This window comes from Nelusetta ayraudi, unplaced genomic scaffold (genome assembly GCF_046127955.1).
Source record: "Nelusetta ayraudi isolate G7.1 ecotype Tasmania unplaced genomic scaffold, CSIRO-AGI_Nayr_v1 ptg000210l, whole genome shotgun sequence".
Classification (NCBI taxonomy): domain Eukaryota; kingdom Metazoa; phylum Chordata; class Actinopteri; order Tetraodontiformes; family Monacanthidae; genus Nelusetta; species Nelusetta ayraudi.
Genome location: NW_027466259.1, coordinates 206,156 through 233,345, shown reverse-complemented (window position 1 = coordinate 233,345; position 27,190 = coordinate 206,156). Strand labels below are relative to the sequence as shown.

Sequence of the window (27,190 nt, the reverse complement as noted above, 5' to 3'; positions counted from 1 at the left end):
ATAAAATATGAAACATTACCTCAGTAAAGTGTTCTGAAAAGCTCTGCCAAGTTTTGTTCTGTGTACATCAATACATATGAATACATGTTAGGTGAGCAACCTCAAATAAATACATATTTTCAAGTATCAGCCTCGTTTAAATGTTCCTTTTCTCACTGGAAATGAATAAATCAATTACCGCCGTTCCTTCTTCCCCACGTGTTTGGCGGACAGGCTCGCCGTGCCGTGCGCATGTGACTGATGTGTGTGTGTGTGTGTGTGTGTGTGTGAGGTGACGAAAGGGGATTAGAGCGCAGGTGACGCTGGCGCCCGGAGATTATTGCCCGCCACTGCGAGGCGGAAGGATCAGGCGTCACGCTGGGACAGGTATAGGGAGCAACAGGAGGAGGATAATGTGGGCGGGAAGCACTTCCTGTGTCGTTAGATAACGGCTCGAGTCTGGACGTTGACTCTCGCGTACTGTGCAAGTGTGGACCGCCGGGAGAGACCGGCACTGGCCACGGACCCGCCGGACCAAACCAGTTGATTTCAAGGTTCGACTTCAGTCCGACTGATGAGGCTGGGCTGCTGCAGATACACGGTGGTGACCACCACCAAGCAAGAAGGCTCACTTGCTTCTAATTGAAAAATGTTTTCCGCTCCCTTTCTCATCAATGGATCATCCCTCTATCCCACAACCTTCTTGCTGTGAGGCGACAGTGTTAAACCACTGCACCACTGTGTCACCCTGTCAGTGGATCTATTCAAATCCAAATAGGATTTTAACTTTTTTTTTTTTTTTAAACTACACAGTCAACTATTCAGTTATTTCTATTTCTGTTGATTCGTGAGCAAGTATGATTCAGCAGAATGAATCAACCCCCCCCCCCGCCAGGCCACCTGTCATGGAGTTCTGCTCTCATGCAGATGCAGCCCGTCGAGCTGGTTCTGTCTCTGCGTGCTGAGGTCTATTAGGCAGCTTAGTATAATCCCCTCTGAGAGACACTTATAGGAGCCGGGGGGGAGTGGGGGGGGGGGGGCTGGCTCAGAGTCTGAAGAAAATGACGGCAATAAAAAGCTCTCACACAGGAGCTCCCGTGACTCAATTACTTAAAGGTAGAGACAAGTGGTAGTTTTAATTAATTATTTATTTATTTATTTATTTAAATCAGCGCAGCCTCTTCTGCTTGGATTGCAGCTGAGCTCAGATGTTTTTAGGACGTCCGAGCCTATGGTGCAGTCACACGCCGAGAGGAATACGACGGTGCACTGTTGAGACAAACAGCAGACTCCAAACAAAACTCAGATTGAAACGATTTATTAGTTAAGAAATGTTACAAATGTGTTAATAGTTTATCCCGTTTCTAACATTCCTTCCAGAAGAATCTGCCAATGCCTGACGCTTTTAACACACGAAAGAAAAGGAAAAAAAGAAACTCCAGAAGGGAAAAAAAAACAAAAAAACAACAACCGCATCTCTACATACAATTAGTTGTATCACAATAACAAAGGTTTGGTTAGCAGAAGCAATGGTTTTGTGCGTAGTGTGCGCGGTGCTGTGCACGAGAAGGTAACTAAAACTGGCACTGGTTGAGATTCATTGACTTGAGCCGTCTGCTACTCACTCACTTATTGGTAAATCAGCAGTGTATAAAAAAATATAAAAAAGGCCATCGGTTGAAGATTCAAAAAAAGCAACGGTGGGGGTGGGGGTGGGGGGTGAGATGGGGTAGGGTGGGGGGTGTGGGGTGGGGGTTCATTTGCCATCTCGCACTCGCGTGTGTAAGGCTTCGAAGCGCTGAGCCTGTGAATACGCGAGCCAAAGGAAAAGTGAAGCTGAAACCTCCAAACGCCACCGCTGCGTCCTCGCTCGGCCGTCTTCCTCAGTCAAGTCCGAAGAAAACAAGAAAAACACCCCACTGACAAATCCTTCAACTCCAAGAGGGGCAAAAAAAAAAAAAAAAAGAAGAGAAGAAAAAGCACTAAGTGTGTATTAAATGTTGGCATGTGACAAAAACAAAAAAGTAAGAGGAAGAATCAAAAGTATGTACAGCACGAAAAAACATTGTATGCAATATGCAAAGGCGTCATGTTGCTTTGAACAACTCCCCCCCGCCTCCCCCCCCACTACCCCGCCCACCAAATATAAGCCAGTCTTCACTGAAGACCCCTCGTCAATGCCCCTCCCCCCCGCCCCTCCCCCTCACATACCCCCCACTCACGCACACTCTCTCTATCTCACACACACACACACACACACACACACACACACACACACACACACACACACACACACACACACACACACACACACACGAAACACGATTACGTCACTAAGCCTGTTAGTTTGGTGGGGGGGGGAGGGGGAGAAATAGGTGAAGCGCTGTGAAACTCCTCCCCCCCCGCCCCCCCCGCTGACCTCTGACCCTTCCCACCGACCCACCCGCCCCCGTCTCCCCCCCCCTCCTCCCCCGCCTCAGTCGGAGGGGGGCGACGGGGCCTGGGCGCAGTCGTTCCACTCGTCCGCCTCGGGGCTGTACACCTCCACCGTGTTGAGGAAGTCGTTGCCGTCGAAGCCGCCCACGGCATAGAGGGCGCCGGCCAGCGCCGCCACGCCGGCGTTGCTGCGGGACGCCGTCATGCTGCCCAGCAGCCGCCACTCGTTGCGCGCCGGGTCGTACGCCTCCACGCAGCGGAGCGCGTGCGAGCCGTCGAAGCCGCCCACCACGAAGAGCTTCCCTGGAGGAAGAGGAGGAGGAGTCAAGACTCGGTAGTGGGGGTTCGTCAGGTCCAGCTACTTAGAAAAGTACATTTCCCCATAAATATGATAATAAAGTTATTCTCCATTGTCGGTTCTTTTCAAATCCTAGAACATCCACTTGGTGGCTTTGCTTCTATGGGCCTATATTACGGCAGAGTTTTTAATCCAATCATATTTCAGCTAGCCGGTGTTGCCGGGTGCCATGAAATCTGCTTGAGGCCAGCAGAAGCGACTCAGCGGGCCCCAGACCGCTGTAAGTGAACGGACCTCAGTTAGTCGCGACAGCCAATCAGATCTCGAGTCTGCGGTGCCGAGGCCAGCTGGCTGGCTGCCTTGCGCTGAACTTCACACCTACGCGTCCTGTGATTGGATAAGAAGCCCTGCGAGCCTCGGAGACTGAACTCAACCCTAGGTCAACCACATGAATGATTGATATGATAGATTTTCTCTCCTATAAAGGTGGGCCACCAAAACACTCCATCCACCTGCTCCAGCCCCTCTGTCAACATTTAGAACCCACTGTGGCCCCACCAGTCCAACAGTTGGAGCCCACCGCTGGTCAAGCAGCAGCAGCAGCAGCAGCAGCAGCCCGGCCCGAGGCCGTTCCCTGTCTGGAAGCTCTACCTTCGTGCACGGCGATGCCGGCTCCCCTGCGGGCCACGTTCATGGGGGCCACCAGGGTCCAGGTGTTGTTGTCTGGGTTGTAGCGCTCCACCGAGTTCAGGCAGTTCCACGACTCCGCCCCTCCCATCACGTACATGAAGCCGTCCAGCTCGCACACGGCCGCCTGGTGCCTCCCTGCGCACACACACACACACACACGTTTTTTTCTCAAGAAAAATCACAGCTGATCAATTCACCGTTAACCGATCGATAAGGTCAATCAGCTAACAACGAATGAATTCATCAATATTTTGCATCCCTACATTAGACATTGGAAAATGTTTTTATGTTGTCATCTTTAGGATTTTCGTGAAGTCCTAAAGATCTCAGAGGATTCAAGACTCAGAATTGAACCAATGACCTCTGAACTGTCGTGTGTGCGTGACTGTATGGACACGTACTGATGTTGAGGGAAGCGCAGTTGGACCAGGTCTTGGTCACGGGGTCAAAAGCGTCACAGTTCTTCAGGCCCTTCTGACCGCAGGGGTCTGATCCGCCCACAACGTACAGCTTGTTGTTCAGGGAGCAGACGCCTGCAGGGGGAGGACGGCAGACGCTGAGCCACTTCCGGAGAGAAGCGGCTCGTTCGCTCGCTCGCTCCGGACCCGAGTCACTCAGTTCGACTGACCTGCGTTGCAGCGGTTCGTCCTCAGTTCCGGCACCTGGATCCATTCGTCGGCCTGCGGGTCGTACCGCTCTCCGCAGCTCAGCTCGTCGGAATGTCCGTTGGAGCCCCCGATCACGTACAGCTGACCCTGTGCAAGGTCATCATGAGGCATGAGGATCAGCACTTTCCTGCCTGCAGCCGTCGGGCTGCACAGCGCCGCAAAGACACTTGGGAACCACGACAGGTGGTTATTGTGTTATATTTGAGCCATTTTCTTGTTTCATTTCTTCTCAATTATTATCAAATATGCAAATTTCCCCAATGTGGGACACATAAAGGCCTTCTTATTCTTATGATGCGTCACCTTTCAATCAATACAAGTTGCCTCGTATGTTGGAGAGCACGAGGTCTCACGACTGGGAGATGCCCAGTCAAAACAAGTTATTATTCAATATAAAACACCAAGGACACTTTTCTCTACCATGAGAACAGCCATCTGGAACCGGGCCCTCGGAGTCCGCATGGGCGCGATGAACGTCCAGCGGTCCTCTCTGGGGTCGTAGCACTCCACCGTCCTCAGACATTCCTCTCTGTTGTAACCTCCTGAGGAACGACAGTTGCAGAGCGACTGGGCTGAGCGGCGCTGCGGACGACCCGGCTTCCCCTTGCCGTTCGCGGAAATCGGCGAGACTCACCCGCCGCGACGAATTTCCCGTTGAGGGCCGCGGTGCCCAGGCCCGAGCGAGCGTAGCGCATGGGCGAGAGCGGCTGCTCCTCCAGCTCCTCGGGCTGGGCCTCGAAGCTGAGGCTCTTCATCAGGCAGGGGGTGGCGGAGGGGGAGGTCTGAGGGCTGCTGCGTCCGTGCAGGAAGATCACACACAGCACGCCGTCCAGCACGGCCAGACACAGGTAGGTGTTGTCTGGGGGCCAGATTGGAGCGGGTTTAAAGCCACGTGAGGAGGGCGGGACGACAGGAAAATAAAACACTTTGCTGTGAGTTTAGCAGTAGCGAGGACGCAGGGTGGGACCCTGGACTTCCTTTGACTAAGGTACATTTTTGTTTTTTTTTGATTTTGCTCGGTGAGGGCAAAGAAGCACTTACTTGTGGTCTTCTCTGAGGCAATATACTTCCACTCTCTCCTGGCGCTCACTTTGGGGACATTTGCTGCTTGGTTGGAGGGCGACAGGCTTCCCGAGGAGCTGCAGCTCATCTGTCTCTGGGCGCTCTCCCGTACGGGTCTCTTCTGCAAGAGCACAGCGCAGCTACAGAATCCAAGGCTTCACCACGAGGGCCCCCCACCACCCCCCGTTGCCTGGCCGGGGGCCGGCGCAAACTACCCGTTAAAAGGCCGGCGTCGGCGCGGCGAGGATGAACTACGTCCTTTCCCAGTGCTAAAAAACCTCCCGCCGTCTGTAGCCACCAAGCAGCTCCGTGGGAGCGCGCACGAGGCCCGCAGATTATTAGCGTGAAAGAAAATTAAAGCTGCAAGCAGCGTTCAAGGGACTGAGCCTGCCTTCCGACAAGTCTGATGGTGTTTTTTTTATTGCTAGATTTTGAGTGTACCGCCACTTTAAAGGGCCGTAAAATGAAAACGGTTATTACAGTATTATAGAACTGAATAACTGTTTATCTTCAAGGTCCTGCCTGTCTGTTTCAAGGCCCCAGCACTTAGGTTTTTGACTTTAGCGCTTTATTTTTTTATTTTTTATTTTTTTCAAACAAATGGAAATAGCTCTCTTCCATGGAGCAAAAGTCTGATTCTATGAGATGTAGGTCTTGAAAAGAGGAACAGATGGGTGTTTGTCCCATGTCTCTACGACCTTCATAGAGGGTGCTAAGGCCATTTAAGCGTTTTTACTTCTAGGTGGCGCTCTAGAGCAGCTAGAGCTTCCATTCCTTCATCAGACGGTCATTTTTTACAGCCTTGAAATGTGCGCAAAAACATGTTGCGGATCGGAGGATGTTCAGGGGGGGGCCGAACTGGGGTTCAAAGCCGCGCAAGGACTCCCTAATAATCACATTTTCAGGTATTCTCATTAACCAGCACAGCCAAGGCTGGCTGCTTTCTTTCTGAATAATCGTTCAGGCTGAGTGTCGACACTAAAGCGTTGCCGTTCAGCCTCATCGTTTGCACGTCCGAGCGCAGGCAGGCTTGCAGTCGGCGTCGACGCGCACGCCAGCAAAACGTTGGCCAAGCAAAGTCAGGTGGAGACTCGACTACGAGTTGCTGGGTACCTGCACAAACTGAAGGTGGTCCTCCTCGCCACCAAACACCTCACAGTGCCCATCAATCACCAGCCCTCCATCCACCAGCTTGTGGTCAGGTGAGTAGTACAGCGTTTGCACCTGCAAGACAAACAGGAACAACACACCCATGTGGCTGTCTCCATGGCAACACAGAGAAAGAGGGAGTGTGGGGGGTGGGGGGGGAGGGGGGAGGGCGGAGCTGTGAAGAGGAAGAGTTGGGGGTTGGGAGGGGTAGAAGTCTTCGGCCGCCTAGAGGGGCTGTTGCCCCGCCGCCGCTGCCGCCACTGTGTGGAGTGGGTTAAGGGTTCGAATCCCCCCCCCCCCCCCCCGCCCCCGAGAGGTTTCTCAGACATTGGTCGTCCCTAATGTTCTCCCTCATGAGAGGAGGAAGAAAAAAAAAAGGAAGAAGAGGGAGCTTGTAAAGAGCGAGAGGCTGCGTCTGGAAAGATCTTCTGCGACGGATCAAGTGGGGAGTGGTGGGGGGAGGGGGGGGAGGGGGGGGTTCGTCCGGCACGTTGCCTCCTTCGTCTCCCGCTGCCTGGAAACTGGTCCTCTAGCTGAAGAGTCGCCCATTGTGGCAGTCACATCCAGGTGACTGAACACAGGGGCCTGAGAACCATCGAGCTACACTCCATTATTATCCAATGACAGATTAAATCCAAGGTGGCGAGAGGGGGAGGGGGAGGGGGGGGGGGGTCTGTCTATCCAGGTGAGAAAAAATATGAACGGAAAAGTAAGAATGAGCCTTTTTACACAAAGGTGAAGTGGGAACTTTTTTTTTTTTTTTCTCCCCCAATTGGAGATTAATGACAACCTGCCCTTTGTTCAACGTCATCGGCACCCAGCAGCGCTATGAGAACGTGTTGTTTTCGTGCAGGCTCTCAACGCGCTCGATCTAACCACTCAAAAGGTTTTTCGGGGGCCGTGCCGCCATCTATCAAACACAGAGACCAGAAGCATCTGCACGTGTGGCACAGACAGGTGGGGGAGCACAGTGTGGCTTGGCTGCAAGAGAGGCTGCAGAGAGGCAGTAGCGCTCCTCTCCCCTCCTCTCTTTTCTCTGACTCATTACCCTGGTGGCTCAGTCCTTGGCTCTTCAGTCCCGTCTCCTGCTGCTGCTAATAAACCTACAGGAGAGATAAATCAACGGGGAGGAGGGCCTGTTAGTGCTGGAGCAACAAACGCGAACCTGTTCAGATAAGCAAAAAGAGGCAGCAGATTCAAGTGTCAGACCTTTTGAGAACCTGTGCTTTTGTGTTTCAGAGGAAGTCACTGTTCCAAAAAAAAAAAACAAAAAAAAAAACTTGGATGGGTGGAGAGGGTGGGGGCTGTACGTAAACCAACCACATGACCCAAGACAGAACAATGAAAAACGGGAAAACAAGAGCAAAGAGAGCAAAGCAGCAGCAGCTCTTATTGGCTCACCTCTAATTTGGAGCACGGTTCAGGGGTACAGAGTTTCTTACTGCAAAAACCTCAACAAATCAGAGGGAAAAAGACAATCCTGACATTGCAGCATGACTTTGGCATGCCAAATTCTAGTTCAGGCCCCTGAATGACTCTTTCATGTCAAAAACACACACACAAGAAAGAGGGAGAGGGAGAGGGAGAGAGGAAGAGGCAGGGCGGGAACTGAGAAGGTTCGCCTGCGAGATCGGACCCCGTATACTGACCTCCTCCATCAATCGTTCCAGTTGGTCTCCATTCTCCCACAGGCTCCGCTGAACCCAGTTGAGCACCTTCGAGTAGAGCTTGCCATTGCTGGGCAGAGTCAGGCTGTCCTCCAGCATTACTTCTAACTGTGAAGGGAATAAAGGCAGTGTGAGGAGTTACACAAACGGCAGTAGACTGGACGAGACAAACAACAGAAGGAATGAATCCAAATTTCCTCTATTACTCAACTGAATACTTTGCCTCCGGGGCTTATTACTCATTTATCTGAGAACTGGGTGACTCATTGACGGTACAATGGCTTACTTTTCCTCGGAAACCTCAAGCACACCTCATTAAACCCTTTGAGTTCTCACACACAAGCGCCATCCGTTCTGCAGTCACCGCCATCAATCTGCCTGGACCGCGTGGCGTCTAAATTAACATTCAAACGCCAGTCAGTGTCCCGACCACGGCTCCCTATTGAAACCAAAGGCTACTCCGTTTTGACTGGCGGGAAGTGCGCCAAGTGAACACAACTGCAATTGTAAACCGACAGCTTTTTTCAAAGATGTTCAAAGTACAAACCAGCAAAAAAAAAAAACACACATCAAGGAGATGCATGCAGACAGATAGGAACATTTCATTGGGCGCCCAGATGTGAGAAAAGCTGAAACTAGGCCAAACACCAAGTACGTTGACTGCTGTACCCTGATAACCCTTGTCCAGCATACAGGTCACGGGCTGATAAGCGTGGTGAAGACCTATATAGTGTCTACTGTAGATTATGCTGGTTCCTGTGTTGTAACTACCATGCTCTAAATACATTCCCAGCAGGCTTTTAGAGTCGGAAAGACTCTTAAGAGGCTCACCCTACCATACTAAGCATTGTTAATCTCATGCAAAGTCTGAAAGTTAAAATACAAAGCTCGATGTAAAGCATCTATTTGGGTTTAAGGCCGTCTGGCCTGGCTAGTTTTGCAGAGTTTGAGAAAGCTCGACTTTGCCTCAGATTTAAACATCAACTGTTTTCTGCCACCGCGGAGAGAAGAACACAGATGCACAGTCCAACCTTGAGTCGGGGAAGTTTGAGGAAATCCTCCTGTTCGGACACTCCCAGCAGATGGTCCTGAATGAAGGCGTCCACCTTGGCCAAAAGTCTAGCGTCTCCCATGGTGCTGGCAAAGTTACGGAAGGAGATGGCGTTCTGGGAATCCATTTTAGAAAGCAGGTAGTCGCCACAAATCTACGAGAAAGAGGAAGACGGGCAACAAATTTAGTAAGTCATAATATTAATATCATACGTCGGTAAGACGAGAAGGAGTGCAAAAATGAACAAACCTGTTTGACTCGGTCCATCTTGAACCTTTTGGCTGCCGAGTAAACCTCTTTGACCAGTTCCTTGTCTGCCTTGAGCCTGCGCCGCAGGACACGTGATAAAAGAGGTGTTTAGCAACGCTAGCAAACTCTTGAAAATTGAATAAAAGAAAAAAAACAAAAAGGTCGAGGCAAGCGGAGCTACTGACTGGGCAGTGTAGGCATAGTTCAGCAAGATCTCTACAGCCTCTGGATCCAAGTCCTCGAAGGTGACGTGCGAGACGCCGTGAGGCTCGTTGTCGCTGTTAAAGATCTCAAACAGGTAGGGACTGCAGCAAGCCAGGACAGCTCGGTGAGCCATCAGCTCGTGACCGCACACCTGGACAACAAATGAGAAATATTCATCAAATCACTTCATAGACGCACGACAGAAAAAAACCCAAACATTTTTAGTTTCTAGTTTTTGCAGAACTCATACTGATGCTTATTTTCAATCAAACTGTAACAATATTTCTCATAAGAATGCGTGTCATTCCATTCATCATGCGTGCACACTAGCAGCCAAAGGTTGGGACACACTCTGTCCAAACATTTTTCATCCTCGTCACTATTGACTTTGCACTTTCTCACTGAAGGCATCAAAACTACATATGAACACATGGAATTATGTAGGGAACAATGAAAGAGTGAAATAACTCAAAGATGTTTTCTATTTAAATTCTTATTTAACGTGTTTTTCTTTGCTGCATAATTACATCTTGTGAAGAATGAGGGCTGAACTAAACAATGAACCGCTGGAGCACTTCATCCACACAGCCACTCCGGTCAGAGAGCGACAGGACACAATTTAGCAGCTTCAAGGTCTTTACTGTTAGTGAGGTAGCACAATTCCAACAGACATGACACAAACTGAGAGAGAGAGGGCCAGCGCAGCTGCAAGGGCCCTTTTAAATCACTGAAGGACCCCTTAGCTGCCTGCTAAGGTGCCCGATGAAAAACATAACAAAAAGACACACAGTTCTCTGGAGCTCTAACCCTTGGGAATTTGCAACACATATATCTTGCTCATATATTTGGTGTCTTCAGTATCTATCTGCAGAGCAGAAAGTCGTAAAGATTTATTTACTTATTTATTTTAAATAGCCTGAGAAGGTGTTTCCAAACTTTAGGCTGGTGGTGTGTGAGCTCCAGAAAGTTCCACAGATCCGCCTGAAGGCTTGTAAATCATGTGTGGGAGGACGTGCTCGTGTCTGGAATACCTGCAGTCGGACATCGCAGAACTGACCGCTCTTTCTCAGGGCATTCATTTTGGCCACGGTGGAATCCAGGAAACTCTCGTCCTCAAAAATCAAATAGCCGTTTGGAATCATCTTGGTACCTTGAAATAGTATTCCTGTTCAAACATATGCAAACAAACAAGTGAATACATTTAACAGTGACACAATCCATGGCACTTCTTTGCATTGTCCGTTCCGTCCGTCTGTCTGTCTGTCTGTCTTAAGCTGAACTACATTATCAGAGCCGACTTTATTAATTGATGACAGGAGAGAGGATTAGGACGTGGATTGTGCATTATACATTATAATCTGTCCCGATGCATTAGTCACGGTCGTACCTAATGGAGAATGCAAATCCAGGGAAGCACCGCTGCTTGGTGGAGAACAGGAACCTCGGGAAGGAAATGGGCAAAGCAGACCAAGATTACGGCCGAATCCGAGTCTTCTTCACCCGTGGCGAGGGACGGGAAGAGGTTAGAAGAAATGCCAGGTGACTCAACCCAAGTGAGCAGAGAGGGGGGAGGAGCAGCCGCACGGACAAACTATCAGGCTTGAAGCGACTGTAATCAAGTCCTCGGGATCCCTTGGGCTATAGAGTTGTACTTATTCTGTGTTGGTCGTACATCATAACCTGGAAGGAAAGACAAAGAAAGGCCATTTCAGGAAGACGGATCAGGTTCAAAAATACAATTCTAGATGCGCAGTTTTCTCCCCTCTATTGCACAAATACTGATTAAAAAAAAAAAAAAAAAAAGAATAATGAAGGGCTGCATGCTAAGTTGGATGCAGTTCGGATCTATTATTACTTTTACAGCAGTAATTCATAAGCCCTATGCATGTCATTTCTTACAAACCTTCATTTAAAATAAAAATAATAAAAAACTAAACTCTTCACACACCAGTTGCCACCTCGCTCCTCTCCCAGCAAGACCATCAGAGCCATGTGCGCTCTCTCTGAAGCAAAGCCACTCCTGCTCTATTTTATGTAACAAGCCCCTTAAGCTGGCTCCACCCTATAGGAACTCATCCATTGAAGCACTGACGTATTAGGAAAATGCAGGTGGGAACAAGGCGTGGCCGCTCCCCTCAGCCAGTGAGTTACGAAAAGTGTTACATTTTTTATTCAGGAAAATAAATAAATAAATAAATGGTTGCGGCAACAAAATCTTCATCATCCCACTCCCGAGGACTAAATGTATATTTAAACATTGGCCACAAGCCACACCTCCTCACACTTGCACGTTACATCTCAAAGAGATTATGTTCACTTGCAAGTGCTCTGCGACTAAAAGGGTTTTGATTTCACCCACTGCTAAGCCTTAGACAACCCAGACTGAGACGAAATAATCCTCAAAATTCTTTCAAAACACCCTTAAAAAAAAAAAAAAGACTTTTAAGGCAACTGACAAACCCCTGTGTGTAACAGGAGGACAACACCGACCAGAGGAGCTTTCCCATTGTTCTTGTTTCCCGCTGGTGAAACAAGCTTGTGCTGGTTACGCGTGGCAAATGGACATTTCAGCGGTTTCTTTTATCCAAATGTTGGAATGATGAATAAATTACATTTGTCAGAAACAGAAAATCCCCAGTCAGAAACAGTTCCAAACTAGTAGAAAAGAAGTCAAGAAGTGCTTTAAAAATTTCACAATCCTACATTCTACACTTAAAATTGTGCAATAAACATCCTGCGTTCTTCAACATTTTGAAAGCAACACTCACATCCAGAGTACCGTGTGTGCACTTGACAGACACTAAATAAAAATCTGCTCTACAGCCTCCAGTTTTGACAAAAAAAAGAATCCAAGATCATTTACTACTGCAAGAACAAAATGTGCTTTAAAGGGTGAAAAGGGCTTTTGAGAAGCGTCTATTTGTGGTGCTGCCCTGTACTGGAATATTATGTTCAATTATACTGGGCAGTATTTAAATAAATATTGGCAATGAAAACTATAATTCACCCACATTAGCGTGTGGATGGAGAAACGCTGACCCAGTTTTGAGTCCTTACGCAACAACTGGGGGGGGAAAAAAGGCTCAGAGGCTCAGTTCCTCTACTGCTGGACCAGTCGGGCAAGGCCTGTTTGTGGCGTGGTTCCAGTCTCAATTCTTCTTTAACCAAAACTTGAGTAATACACATTTTTTTATCTGCTGAAAATGTGACCAATATTCCTGTTACCAAACGTGGAAATTTAGGAATCAGTGAGCAAAATTGCAGTAAGCTTGAATTGCATTTTTTCTTAAAAAAAAAAAAAAGACTATACAAAAACACAATACTGAGAGGAGGAAAAGGGAAATAATATACACATTATGTTTGTAAGAGGTTTTTACATCACCCACAATTGTTGCATTTCCATCAGCCAGTTGTTATTCGTATTACATTTAAATAATATTCTAAATCCAGAACCACCAGTTAGACAAAATAATAATGTGGGATGAACAAGGAATACTTCATACTTTGAAGGCTGAGATCAAGGGCTAAAATAATAAAGAAAACAAAAACAAAATGTAGCTTTAAAATTGCTTCCGCTGTGTCCTAAACTATGCCATGTCAAAGAAAATGTATTCTCCCCGTTTTCTATTATTCCGCTAATCGGAAGACAAAATCCATGCATTTTTTTTTTTAATTATTTTATTTTTTTTTATTTTATTTTATTTTTTTTGGGGGGGGGGGCCTCCAGCGGCGAGACGAGGAATTGCTAGACATTTCTTTTTGAGCGTGTGGAAATTTACAGCTCGGATTAACGCGTCTCCGCAAATCGATTTTAATCTTATGTTAGTAATACATAGCATATTGTCAATTGTCAGTTCGTTTTCTGATATAAACACTTATTTCCAAGTCAAATCTAAGGACTTGCAAAGGGAAATAAAGCAAAAAACAAACAAAAACAAAAAAACCAAACGCCTAACTAAATGAATTTAAACCCCCGGGGTAACTAATATGGTTCAAGCGAAATCTCTTTCTCACATTTGCTGCCTTTGCTTTGTGTTTTTACCAAGTGGCAGCCAGCTGTAAATCGGCTAGAAACCATTTATTCCGAGGACAAGACATGACCGGGAGACCCAATTGAAATCCCTTAGAGAAAGCGCACCCGCTGATGATATACCCGACAAATTCCAGTTGTTGCAAAATCGATCAGCCCCGTCGATACTGCCCCTGCGCCGACACACACAATCAATATTCTCAATATTGTCTCGGCAAAGAAAACACGGTATCAAAGGGAGAGTCACGGGGACGGAGTGTACCCACGACACGGAGGGTTTACCGGCTCGGCCAGGACACCCCCTCCCCCCGGTCGGCAATGTCTTCCAATTCGCCAAACACCATCTCCCCCGGGGTCCGCGTGTCTCTATTGGCCCATGTTGCCGGCCTTCTCGGTGCTCTGTGGAGCTGATTAACCGGGAGCCATGATGCTTCCCTCCCTCTCTGCCCGCCTGCCCGGCAATTTGCCCTCGGTCGTATGGCGGCTGGTCGGTCTGTACATTTACCCCCACTTTCAGAAAAGTGGGTCACGAAACAAGACGACGCTTCGTCGCATCGTTTGATCCGACCAACCTGCGCAGACACCCGAAAACAGCGATGTGGCGTGGATTTATTGATCTGAGGGGCGAGTTTTCTCTCATAAAAGATGCAAGTAGGCTAGTAGTTCCACGCTGCGTTAGCCTCCAGACCTGGCAACCTGCTGCCGCCGCTGCTGCTAGGGCTCGGCTAGGATGAGCAGCCCTTTATCTGAGAAAATACGGTAATTCTAGGCCAGAAACTACGACGCTTTATCTAATAGAACTGTACCAAATATACACAGTCCTTCGTTTGTCATTGTCCGAGCCAGAACACCGGCAAGGTGAGCTAGCAGCCAGCGTGGTTAGCAGCAGCAGCCGCCGCAGCAGCGGCGGCGGCGCTCCGAACCCACTCAACACACGGCGGTAACGGTATTTCCGCGCATTTCCCGTCTGTCTTGAGAAGAAGAAAAAGAATAGAAAGACGAACACGACCTTGATTCCGACCCGCCAAGTGACAGCGGCGGTATAACAACCCGCAGAGACTTGAAGGAAAAAAAAAAAAAAAAGACGATAGGTTTTTGTCCGTTTCGTTTGCTTAAAGAAAAAAAAAAAAAAAAAAAAGCTCAGAGGCGGTATTTCAGCATAAATGACAACACACTGATTAGCACTTTTTTGTTAAAACATCGACAACGACGGAACAAAAAAAAATTCTTACCTGAGGCTTTTGACCAAAAGCGATATTAGACATATTTAATGCGAATTCAAGAGTGAGTTGTCACGGGCTCGAAGAAAAGACGCAACGCGGCCACACGCGCGGGTTTAGCTGAGCTCTTGGTTGATGGCTCCTTCGTCCAGCGGGATGCACGTCCACACTCAAGCTCGTCGGGACTTGCTCTGGCTGCCTGGAGTGGCGCGCCAGATGCTGCTGCTGTTGATGATGACGGGAAAGCGCGCACCCTGCGAAGCGGGAGTAGGAGGGGGGAGGGACGCCGCGTAACCGCCTCGTTACGTATGACGTAATCGGAAGCGAGAGGATTTTTTTTTCCCCCCTTCTTCCTGATACGCCCACTCCGAACCATTTAGCTTAATGTAATAAAAAGGGGTTAAAAACATTGCCAGTAAAATAAAGATGCATTGATTCTCCCCCTTTATTCTATTCATTGTGTACACAGAAGCCTCTGCAGAGTCAGCTTTAATCTGCGTTCAATATAAAATAGTCTTTGAACGTCATATGTTGCGTATGACCCATGATCTGCGCAATTAGATAAAAAAAAAAAAAAACTTTATTGGCAAGTAAATTAATAATACAATCATGTTTACAGACAAAAAGAGATATGAAACAAGGTAATATTCAGGGGAAGTGATAATTGAAAATAATAACGCTAAGAAAAAGAAAAAAAGGTGGTCCTGCAGGGAATAGAGTACACAAAGACTAAAGTGATTGATTCTAACAAAATACATAAAAGTCATTAGAGATGTATTAAGATTAGACATTCATCAGGATGTCGTAGTACTTCAGGAAATGCTAATGTTTTTGTAATCTATAATTCTGAGGGATTTCAGAAGAAAGTTGCACCTTAAACATCAGTGATGCCTTTAGAAATCTGTGTTTGTGTATAAAGAATTAACAAGAGAGAATGAAGTAGTTGGTTATTGATTAAACACACTTGAGTTATTAAGAACATTTTTTTTTTGGTGAACAGGTATGAAACACTAAGAAAGTTAGAAATATTAGTTCTGAGGTCAAACTGTGTTAAATTCACAGTGTTGACTCTTAAGTTTAGTTTTTTTTTGTTTGTTTTTTAGTATTGATTAATAATTTGTGGATGCTGGCACAACTTCAATTTACATGAGTCCTCCAATGTGTACTCAAGTAGTGCTGACTATGAATGTGCATTCTTGTTCATGAGACGCCTCAAAATGAATAGCAGACTTTAAATTATTGTGGAAAATTCAAATCACATGGCGTAAGCTTGGTCGACGCCTTTTCCTTGTCATGCTAGCTTTCTCCCTTTTTGCATTTTGTGGGTTTTTGTTTTTGAATACATTACCATTGAAATTTACATTCCGTGTTTACTCACCGTTTACCTCACTTTCCGTGACTGTGGGCACGTGCTATTAAATTGCTTGATGTTGATTCAGAAGGAACATCTCGGTTGAGCCCTCCCCACTGCTGCGCAAACGTCATCTGAAGGAAGAGGAACCTATAGCACCTGCCTTGAATGAAGAGAGCTTAGCACTACGTCAGTACATCAGTAATTAGATTAGAGGGTAAGAAGTGATTCACTGTGACAGTGTCAGCCAGCTTTCGTGTCTGCATGAAGAGCCTGTGTGTGTATATTCTTATACACACACACACACACACACACACGCTCATATATATACATATATACATACATATATATTATATACATACACACACACACACACGCACACACACACTTATATACAGGTGTATATGTGTATTTGCCCACAAAGTTTTGTTTCTTTTTTGTAGTGATTTGTGTCCAAATCAAAGCCAGAGAAACCTCCCGTTAGCTAGGTAGCCTTTACATACACCTGAGGCTGTTTTTTTATAAATGTTATCTAGTGTTGACAGATAGTTGTATAGTCATCACAGATTATATTTATCAAGGTATTTACTTTACCTCTTACGTCAGGCACAATTATCCTTGCACACTGTACCTCCGTCCATATATATATAAGGCCGTGACACTAGAGCTGAGGTGAAAGATATTTTCACTGGCTCCGAGGAAAGCAAATGAATGGCTTGTATCCAAGGACCTGCATCATATTTCATGTCATCTTCTTAATTTTAATTGCATCCCTGTGGTCCTTGTGTGGTCATGCGGTACAGGAAGAGCAACAGCTTTGAAGGGGCATCACACCATCATGAATATCAGTCATGTGAGGGGAAAAAATGGAAAAAACATAAACAGAACCAATGCGTCAGTTTTTTACTGTGCAACACAAGCAGACTGAAAACTGACTCACAGAAAAGGCAGCGTATTCAAATGAAACAGCTCAAACGAGTAAGTTGCAGAGTGTAAACCTTTAAATCAGCGCAGTTCCACTTAAGTCTCAAGACGCCTTGCTCTTAATCATTATATGTTTTGTCTTTGCAAAAGCTCCTTTGGGACGTCTGACTCCAGCATTATCTTGACTGTCAGCAAAGGTGAATGAAGGTCTCTGCTAAGCAGTCAGCCCTTCACGGCCCAGTGTCTGGAGAACCAGACAGTGATTATGGCAAGTGGGAGAGCGGCCAACCGCACTGACTTACTTTGCTCTTTCAGGGCTGTTTTATTATGATGTAATTAGAAAAAGGCCATTTTGTCAAAATGAAAAGTGGTGTAAGCGGAGGTAAGAAACTCCACACACACACACACACACACACACACACACACACACACACACACACACACACACAAACACACGCACACAATTGTTGTTGTATACGGCAGTGCTGACTTACTGTAAAGGGCCTGTATTCTAAAAGCAAAATATAGACCTTTTTAAGACCTATTAGACCAGAAAACACTGTTAAGGTGGAATTTTCAAAATTGTATAAATTGCATACCTGCCCCCATACCACCATGTAATATCACGTGTATATTTAACGAGACATGCTGTCAGAACAGGAACCGAAAAAATGTCTCCTATGTCAGACTGGTTGCTTTTCAATAATTAGTGACTCTCAGACCACTGTGTGCGTGTTTGTGTCTCTTTCTCGTGTCTCTTTTGTCCAAGTCCAGCACAAAGGAGACGCCCTTCATTTGCTGAATCATCTTAGATTTTTGCGGCCCCTTCATTCTTCCTTTCCGCACAGATTTGTTCAGCTAGGCTGCAGTAATGCGCTCCGACAAGGACACGATGAATATTTTAGGGTTTCTGGGCCCAGCACTAACACGGCGCTGGTTCTGCCACGTGGACGTCGTTGATTCAAGCAGGTCATTTTAGTTGACTGAAGAATTTGGATAGACCCTGCAGTGAAACTGGTGTAATTCCATTTTCAAAGGAAAGGTTTTGTATAATGCAGTGGTGGGCTTTCTCTGCTGGCCTAAACATGCTCAGTATTATGGTAGAGGTTTTATCCAATCACATGTCAGCTAGCTTGTGTTGCCAGGTTCTATGAAATCTGCCTGAGGTCTTCAGAATCAACATTGCAGGCTCCTGTTCCCTGTAAGGGGACGCACTCAGTCAGGTCCAGTAGCCAATCAGATGCTCACTCTGCGATGCCAAGGCCAGCCAGCTATAATGTAAATAACTTGGCGCGTTACTGTTTCGTTGTTGCATGTTCTCAAAATCAAATGCAAACAATCAGTTTACTTTAATAGCATAGCTATTACCATTATTGCCATTACATAGCAATACTTTTGCTGGCCTCATTCAAACTTTGTTGACTAATGTCTAAAGATTGCTATTTGATTTTAGGTTTTGACAGTATTGATGGTATTATGAGGTGTATTAATTGAGGTAAGATGCACGGCGTGCCACTGGTATCATGTTATGGCCTTAAAAGCAACTTCTCATTTAGCAAGCTCTGACATTTGACATTTTGCTTCACAAAAAAGATAAAATGAGTAGAAGAAGAACAAGCCTGATCGAATGGTTCAATACTGAATGAATGTGCACACTGACGGCTCTCTGCGGTGCACTGGAACATTAGACCGGTGCCACGTCGTCCTCTGATAAGCCAGTGATAAACTGTGAAGCTGTGTTAACCTCCCTCGAACAGATCAATGACATTTGCGAGGCTGACACAGTTGGATCACACCGGGACCAGCACAAACAAAAAGTCAGGCATTTTCCGTTCACTGACACCTAACTGGTGGCCTTTTTTTTGTGTGTGTGTGTGTGTGTGTGTGTGTGTGTCACACAGCAAGAGTCATGTGCCAGCCGAGGAACCAGTCCGTCATGTTTTGTCAGCGTCCTTATCATCCAGGCTGGTATGTGTTTTGTTGTGCCTGTTGAATGTTAAATATTAATAAACATGCAGTGCACATGTGGAAAAAAAAATACTTGTTGAAATAATTAAGAAGCTTTATACCAGATTCGTTGATGGTACGATAAAGTGACAACCTTATATGAGATGTGATCCAAGATGTGACCTCAGTTGTCTTTTCTTTGACAGGCTATTTACACATTGTTATGTGTGTGTCAGAGAATGGGTTACTTGGTATTTATGAAGGAATGCGCGTGCGTGCAATACAATAATGAAGCGGTTGATCTCCCTTGCTTAAAATGTGAGGTGAAATAGAGAGAGAAAAAAAAAAAGTGTTCAATGAGAAAACGTTGTGGGTTCATGAGATTTAGTTGTTGATTTGCTGCAAAACGCCTGCCTTAACAGCCAGCACACAAATTTGTTGCGCGGGTGACCTCCCCTCTTTGTCGCCTCTGCCACTGAGCCGTGCCAGGCTCCTCTGGCATCACAGTGTCACAAGCGTCCAGCTTCCGGTCCCCATGGAAGACCGAGCTCTGTCTTTTCAACCCCACCACCCACCCTTCTGTTGTCTGTCCCCAAGAATTGGGTCACTTCAGAAAGAACACGCACGCACACACGCACAGACACACACACACACACACACACACACACACACACACACACACACTTATGTAACCCAGAGTCAGCAGTCTGTGCTTCAGAGCTTCAAGTCTTTCATTTATTTCTTAGTCACAACCCAGTTGACACATTCATTTAAAAAAAGAACTCACCGACCCACGGAAGTCTTCCAGTAACACAGAAAAGCTCTACTTCTACACAGGCTGCTGTAAGAAAATCGGTTATCGTAAATGAATGATTATCTGCATTTATTAAAAAAGACAAAAAAAACAATGATAAAGATTGACTCCTTTGCACAGTGCAAATGCAATTCAAACCACTGGCAGTGATTGCGAAACGTGACCTTCTTCGTTTGTGTGTGGCGAGGACAACTTTATAGGTTTGCGGTTCATCGACCTCATGATGGCTTGCCCGCTGACCTTTGACCTGGAAGTACCCATAGCCCTTCAACATGTGACAAAAGAAACTTAAAGTGCATTGTTCTTCCTCATACAATCTGTTGAAATGTTAATCAAGTGTCAACTTCCGATTGTATTTGCTCTCTGCAGACCCATTCAATGGTCACCGATTTCTGCAAATAAAATGACTGTTACAGGGGTGCAATCTACTGACTGTGTTATCAATTGAATGCTTCCATTAGTGGACTCCATTAACTGTATGATCCTTTAATCCTTTTGGGAATTATATGCGAATATACCACCTGAAATATTTAAATCTATGAGACCTAAAACAGCCTATCAAGTGTAATGTGACAGCTACGCATTTGGGCTTCAATCTCTTTTGAGAAAGCAACAATCAATCAAAGTAAAACAGCCATCAGAATGGTTGATCAAGGAGGTAAAAGTCTAAATCATTTAAATGAGTGTCAAAGGATATTTTAGCCTGTGGTGAAACATTTTCTTTGTAAAATACTGAAAATGTTGCCATCAAAATGTTGTATTGCAATAAATGAAAGCCCTGAAAGACTTTGCAATTGTTTGTAAACGTATGCATGTTAAACTACATGACTGTAGCTCTCATGATTAGTGATGACGCGATCACGTCGCCCACACTGGTGACCTCAGTCAGCACCAGCATCACTTTAAACGCATGCAAATCTGTAGGCCTGCACGTGACAGCGGGATCGGCCCTGCTCCTTCCAATAGCTGCTTTTCACCTCTATGTCCCCCCCCCCCCCTTTGCAGCCTTCGGGGAAAAAAAATGTCATGATGTTCCCTTTCGCTCTCCACCAACCGCTTATATCCACTTCTTTGAGTGGCACCTTCAAAAGAAATCCAAGATCTGAGCTTCCCTCATGTCTACCAAAGCACGGTAAACTTCGGTCGAACTGAACCCCACCCACAACCGGTGCTACTTTTCCACAACATAACAAAGGTTAAGTATAAATAGAAACATATATCAGTGGTGAACACCACTTGGGAGAAAATAGCTTAACGCTGCAGAGCTAAAATAGGGGCTGTCACGTGCTACAGCAATAAGACTTAAAAGCAGGGTGCAAAGATCAGCAGATGATGGGAGCCTTATGGCTGGATTAAAGCTGCAGCATTCATTAAAAGGCAGGATGTATCTCCAGTGTGTGCCGTGTGTTTCATGTTGTGAGCTGAAAGCAAACACAAGAGCCGCAAGGAGACATTGCGCTGACAGAACATTCTGGTCCATTATTGCTTCATATTCAGACATGAAGTTCTAGGGTGGTTTCCTTGCAGATAATTACATTGTTCTTTTCTTCGGGCACTAAATTGTACCCTCCGTTGCAACGCACACTCCACTCAGTTGTACAATATGATGATTTACTAGCTCACACCTTTGACTGACAGTGGGGTGTTGATTATGCCGCAAGCAACGTCTCATTAGTTGCGTACCAACGGTACTGTTTGTCACTGGGTGGTATCTGAGTTAGCACCTTTACACTTGAGGGGCAGCTTGCAGACACAGCCATGTGTCTTTGATGACATCAGTATGCTGTTGCTCACACTTGTGAGGTTATACTCACTGAAAGCGCCTTCCCCACCCACCTGTTTTTACACACTTTCTTTTGATTGCTTTCTTTTTTCTTTTTTTTTTTGAAAACATATGCTCACACAGCGCATGCCAAGTGTTTTATAAAGCTTGGGCCCGTCTGTGAGAGTCGCACACGACAGGGCCAGGAAAAAAAAAAAAGTGCTGCTGATGTTGCAACAGGAACTTTCTGTTTGATCTGGCGGTGGCCTAGCACCTAAAAAAAAAAAAAAGTGGCAATGAAATGTGACCCACATAGCTGGCAGGTCAAGTCTTCATTTGACCTCTTCTGGGAAACAAGCTCTTTATTGGCACATGTGCCTCTGGTCTCCTACTTTCTAAACCTCGTCATATGCGTGTATTTAGCAAGTCAATACATTTGCAGAAATGTAATATGAAATAGTATGAATAATATATAATATATGCATGCGTATAATTATAATAATAATTTTGACTGCTGTAAAAATTGGGGATTTTTTTTTTTTTTAAATCAAAAAGAAATTCTTCACTGCATGTTAAAGAAGTGGATGAATAAATTACATATTTAGTTTCATAGATTGCTCACAGTTTTCTGTACGCAGTGCTTCTGAGTGCTCAACATCAACACTTTCCAGATGAAGCCTCTGAGGGAAAAGAAGAGGCTAATGAGTGAGACAGAATTGTTGAATTGAAATCTGTGACTGAGATTCAGCTGCCAAAAGACAAAGACGGTGACAGGTCGGTCATCTCGTCATCATCTTGAGCCCGTCTTTCTTCTAAGTCAGGCCTAAACTGACACAACCACAGATGCAGATCAGCCAGCCATGCCAGCGTGCGTCTACCGCCTGTGTTTGTCTCTGATGTGTTCTGTTGTGGCACCACAAAGAAAATGTCAGCGGACACATTTGGCCGTGGCGGGCCAGATAATATTTGGTGGTTTAAATTGAGGTCAGTTATGATACTTGCTTTCTAACAAAAGTATATATTTCAAAACGATGAGCACTTGAAAGCGGATCGCGACAAACTACCACCACATACCTGCATTCAAAAATAAAACCATTATTTTTTTTTTTAATACAAACAAGACAACAAATGAATGTCGTCAGTTCGAAGCTGAAGATGACGCACAACAGATGTGCGACAACTGTGCGATTAATATGTCTCAACAAATGTAGATTAATAACTAAATTGAAAAAGAAATTATAAAAAAAAACCAACTAAAACTCATTTAACAAATGAAACAGTTTCTCCTCCCCTACAGAACAAAACAAACAAAAAAAAAAGCCTTTGTTCTGGCTCTGCTCCAATGTCACATGCCAACAACTGAGGACAGTGTTGATGTTTTGACCGTCACCTCTGTTTATGCCCAAAACAATCACCCTTCTGTTGTTTTTTTTAGCCTCTAATTCCTAAAGGTCTTGCAGAATAAAAGCAAACAGTCCTCATTTCGCAGGCCGGTCCCAGTTGCGGACGAGCTGCCTTCTGGGTCACGTTTGCGCATGACATTTACAAATATTTGTTAAAAGGGAATTAATCAATTGTGTTTGTGTATGTTTTCCCTTGACGCAAGCGTTCACCTCATTTACCGGAGCCCACGCGTTACACCGACAGCACTAAAAGGGAACATTTTAACTTTTGCCTGCACGGCAAGCGCAGCAGCAACGAACGCTTCCAAAACACTTCTCGCGTGTCGTCCGGATTGAAAGAGACAAACCCTCATGGTTAATGAACAAACTGCGGATTCAAGAAAAAAAATACAAATCTGTCTGCTTCTGCAACTGTGAAAACAGTATTTGGCAAAACATTAAATGAGAACGGTCAACGGCAAAGAAGAAGAAGAAGACAAGTCACATTTTGCCCATTGCCAGTCAGTAATTTGCATATTGTGAAAGTTGTGATGACGAGGGGGAGCAACGCGTTGGATGAAGGTGACGAGTTGGAAGAGGGAAAAGACAGATGGAGAGAGAGATGAAGCAGAAGAGATGGTTGGGCAACAAACCTGAACTCTGCCTCTGTAGCCTGGGCCACAGGCTCAGGACACACCCGCTCTGCTACTAACTGAATTGACTCATCGAGGACGAGAAGCCTTCCTAGCATTTGACCCATTTCAAAATGTCCCGCCTGTGACAGTCACCCCGACAGGCCCAACAATGAACTCTTCGTCGCATGTTGGTCTGAGAACTCGGGAAGGAAGAGGGAGTTAACGTTCAAACAAAGCCTGTCAGTCTGTCACTTTCAGCGTGGGCCGGTCTGATATCTTTCTCTGCTGCCAGTAAAGCAAGTTGATGCAAGGAGAGCGACTGATGCAAGAGGGGGGGGGGGGGGGAGGTATCCGACGCGCATTGTCATGACTCGATGAATCAAGATCCTTAACATTTCTTGTCAAAGCCTGTCACAAAATGTTTAAACTTACAGCGAATTGGAAAAATAAAGCCTTGCTTTGGGCTCAGTGGAGCTTTATATAGAACATGAACATGGGTGGACAGCGCGGAACAATGACTTAGAACTGCGCTTGGTGAAAAGAAACAATAAGCATCGGAGCCCGGCCCAGACGAAGAGCTGTTTCGCAAAAAATACACGTGTGCCTCACGAGAAGAACGTCAGCTGGGTAGAACACGCACAGTCTCCATGAAACTGCACAAAGCGTGCACAGCGCACAGTTTCAAAGTCAAGACAGCTTCCTCTGCAGAGCCTGCTGCCTGACCTTCACAGCGCTCCGCTTGTAATTATAGCAGAACAATCAACAGGTGGTCAACCCGCCGCACCAATCAGGCTCCTCAAGCAGGTCACATTGTGGAGACCTGCCTGGGGTAGGAGCACGGATGTCCCAGTGGCCACTCGAGGTACTGCAGCAAAAAAAAAAAGCATTTTTCCCATAGGCCACGGTACAAAAATAAACCCCTTTGAAATGGCTGACAGGATGACTGTGACCTCAAATGCAATTCCTCGCAGATCTTTCTATTGAAGATGTTTTCAGTTATGGCCTTTTAGTCGTTCAAAAAAAAGAAGAGATAAAGGCCAGAAAACCCCCAGAAAAGAGTTTATTCCCAGCGCGACGTCACGTCGTACGTGCCGCTGCGTCTCAGCTCGTTCTGATTGGCCAAAGAGATCATGTGAGTTACAGAGGCATGATGGGAAGTGACGTGTACAGGGCACGCTCTCTGGGCCCATTCATGAGCAAGTCAAAAACCTTTTCACCGTATGCGCTGGGTGAGCAACTCCAGTGAAATGAATGGGCCGCCGTCTTGGAGTGGTGGGGGTGTGGCTGCCAAAGGAAGCTCGGGCTTCGAGGAGTCAGGACGGGTCGAGGAGAATGTATTTTGTTGTGAGTATATATTGCATGCAGGAGCACAGTCAGAAGCAGGCCGTAATAATAGCCGGACAAATGAGTTAATATTAAACAGAGTGGGATTATTAAGGCCTCCTGCTGGTATGCTATTAACTTTATTGTTCTGGGCCTTTTTTTTTTCAAAATGGGCCAGAGCAGCAATCTTTAACTGCAGCAGAGGTTAACAGACGTGAAGGTCAATTTGCTTTTTCTTTTTCTTTTTTTCTTTGTCCGGTGTCTCTTCAATACGCAGTCATCTGTTACGCTCACTCTGTTATCAAAGTCAAATTGTTACTTAATGTACCGAGCTGCTGGTGTCAACTTGAGGCTTATCAAATGTCGAGGCTGTAAAACTTTCACAGCTTGATAACGTTTTTAATGCAAGGTATTTACTGCAGTGCTCTTACCCCTTACAGTGGTTATATATCTATTCCACACAGTTGAAGAATTATTATGGACTCCATATTCTACGCATGATAGTGAAGGCTTTAATTTATATTCTGCATTTCATCATAAAATAAATAAGTAGTAGTAGAAGAGTAGACTGATATACTGATATATATATATATATATATATATATATATATATATATATATACATAAATATATATATATATATTCAAAAGAAGGGAAAGTTCAGTGACTGTTGTAATAACTTGCTGCTATTGCAATTAAAAATACAAACCTGTTTGGGGAAAAATACACCAACCTTTGAATGACTCACCACTACAACCCGTGAAAACGTGTTTCTACAACTCAATAGAGACTCTTTTTTTGTTTAACTGAAATTAAATCTGTAATTTTTTAAAAATATATTTTAGAACATCCTGTTCCTTGTCAGTGATTCATTGTTTTTTTGGTTTGGGCGAGTGTGGAATTCTCCGGAATGTCACCAGAACGTTTTTAGTGAATTAACCATTTCTTGCAAAGCTCTATAGTGTTCTATGAAAGAGCATATTTAGTTAGCCTCTACAGTTTGGGTTTCATGTTACTGTGCAGTGACCAATACTCAAACAGATGGAAAGGATGGAAGGCTTTGGGGAGTATTTTACACGTATAGCCTGCACTTTGAATTGGAAGTAAAGCTAGCTAGCTGGAAACTTCTATAGGACGGCAATTTTCCTGCCGGTCCGGTTGTGATAGTTGGGCGATTTTCTCCATAGACTCACATATAACTCTCTGAATGAGTTTTGTGCTTCTGGATTGTATTTGGTCTACCATTGTGTTTTATCGGCGGCGTTATGGCCTTGAAAAAGATTCAACATCTGTGCGAGAAGCCTTCAGATACACCTGACACTTCATCAAGGTCTGGGAAGGAAGATTTGGTTGCCAAATCTGTTGGTCTGGTGTAGGGGAGAAGTGGCAGATTTGAGATATGAGGCTTTCCCAAACACCAAAAGGTGACATTGAATGTTTCTGGAGGTGATTTTCAGTTCCTCCAGCGAGATACTGAATTGTTTTGAGTAAGAGGCGGCTTGGGAAATGATAAAGTCTGCTTTCCCATAATAAATATTTCAGCGGATTTCTGCTGCTTTCCCTCCTGTTTTATGCCCTGTGTGTGTGTGTGTGTGTGTGTGTGTTTGTGTGTGAATGAACAGGTAGCGCCTGCACACACAGATGCTTGTAGGTTTACAGGAGACGGTGAGCAACAACAGGCACACATCCTTCCACAGTCCTCCCCGTCTCTCCCAGGAAATACTCACTGTCTTGAAGTGAATTCAGGACTCACGAGTCCTTCCTTCCACATTCCCCGTCCAGTTCTACTCATCATTTGCTGTTGTTTGATTGCTGTTTTGCAATCAGACAACGATCAACACGCAGTCAACGAGCTGAAGTGAGGGAAATGATCATGCAGCAAATGTATGAGTATGGATTGCGCACTAAATAATGCATTTCAAATCCGCTCTCTTCCAGGTGTTATGGCGTTGCTGCGGGATAGTTGAACCTTTCGCAGGAAAAAAAGTGACGGAGTTCACGGCACAAAGTTGAAATGTCACTCTACACTGTTAAGATACTAATATACAAATGACTAAACATTTTCAGCAGGATCAGACCACATTTAAACATTGCCCAGAGTCACGAAATATGAAAAGAATGGAGAGAACAAAGTATTCTATGCAACTCTGTAAATGATATTGCACAGGTGTTAAACGAAGGTCTGCTTATTGTTGCCATCCCATGTCGAAACATGCACCACCTTTGTCCTGGAGATGTCTACATCCACACCTACAGATATTTCAGAGTCGTGATGGAACCTGATTTGTATATTAATGGCTGCTGGGAGGAAGTCAGGGAACGCACGCTGACACAGGGAGAGAGTCTCAG

General features: G+C 45.5%; 1 protein-coding gene and 1 long non-coding RNA gene across 2 annotated transcripts; both read right to left on the bottom strand.

Moving 5' to 3' along the window:
- Nucleotides 1-1,281: 1,281 nt before the first annotated feature.
- On the bottom strand, nt 1,282-14,936 carry ivns1abpa (influenza virus NS1A binding protein a). The gene is made up of 15 exons (XM_076016004.1): nt 14,716-14,936; nt 10,841-11,133; nt 10,485-10,618; nt 9,435-9,604; nt 9,250-9,325; nt 8,981-9,154; nt 7,932-8,057; nt 6,247-6,357; nt 5,113-5,254; nt 4,706-4,930; nt 4,492-4,613; nt 4,032-4,158; nt 3,805-3,936; nt 3,365-3,538; nt 1,282-2,718 (listed from the first exon to the last, which is right to left on the bottom strand). Exons 3-15 carry the CDS (start codon nt 10,593-10,595, stop codon nt 2,456-2,458), a joined length of 1,953 nt encoding a protein of 650 aa, XP_075872119.1. The 5' UTR covers nt 10,596-10,618; nt 10,841-11,133; nt 14,716-14,936; the 3' UTR covers nt 1,282-2,455.
- On the bottom strand, nt 7,500-7,925 carry LOC142881620 (uncharacterized). Its single transcript, XR_012925609.1, has 2 exons — nt 7,684-7,925; nt 7,500-7,530 (listed from the first exon to the last, which is right to left on the bottom strand). It is a non-coding gene; the product is annotated as an uncharacterized LOC142881620 (long non-coding RNA).
- Nucleotides 14,937-27,190: the final 12,254 nt, after the last annotated feature.